At 59.4% G+C, this 625-nt stretch overlaps 1 protein-coding gene across 1 annotated transcript; it reads right to left on the bottom strand.

Annotated features, from left to right (window-relative positions):
- Positions 1–77: 77 nt before the first annotated feature.
- Positions 78–604, bottom strand: H310_09727 (hypothetical protein; the record flags this gene model as incomplete). The annotated part of the gene is made up of 2 exons (XM_008875879.1): positions 78–236; positions 284–604. Coding segments are annotated over 2 exons (480 nt in total), but the record flags the coding sequence as incomplete, so codon positions are not given.
- Between the last annotated feature and the right edge of the window lie 21 nt (positions 605–625).

Raw genomic sequence — 625 nt, 5'->3', positions numbered from 1 at the left:
GTCGTGTTGGCGATGTCCAAGCTGATGCGACGAGGAGGGTAGTATGCGAGGACGGCCGCCGACCCAGTCACGTACTCGGCGTAAAAGTCGGAGCGGGAGCCCGTGTATCGAACCTTTTGTGATCCGTCAAGGGCGCTAATCTCCAGCACCCCGCCATTGGGGATGGACAGCTCGTTGAAGTGGGGTGCGATGTACGATGCGCCGTCGTCCTGGATCACGTAGTTGAAGGGCTCGGACTTGGTTGCGACCAGGTTGAGCGAGTGGTCGGACCCGATCTCGTTACTTGGTTGTTGGTGATCACGTGGCCTTCCGACCCAAACAACCACCCCGTGCAGGTCCTCGTGCCGCCGATCAAGAGGTTTCCCACCGCTTTTGCCTTGGTGTACTTGACGCTGTCCGAAGTTTTCAAGCACACTGCCGGGCGCGAGTTGTCGACACCGCAGATCGTTTCAATTGTGTTTCGGGTACCGTTGGGGAACCCACTGGCGAACCGGTCGATTGTAAATGCCGACGACGCTTGTCCGACCTCGGTCGTGTTGGCGATGTCCAAGCTGATGCGACGAGGAGGGTAGTATGCGAGGACGGCCGCCGACCCAGTCACGTACTCGGCGTAAAAGTCGGAGCG

The sequence above is a fragment of the Aphanomyces invadans genome (genome assembly GCF_000520115.1).
Source record: "Aphanomyces invadans strain NJM9701 unplaced genomic scaffold supercont1.22, whole genome shotgun sequence".
Classification (NCBI taxonomy): domain Eukaryota; phylum Oomycota; class Saprolegniomycetes; order Saprolegniales; family Verrucalvaceae; genus Aphanomyces; species Aphanomyces invadans.
The sequence above is the reverse complement of the archived record's forward strand: the minus strand, read 5'-3'. Positions and strand labels throughout refer to the sequence as shown.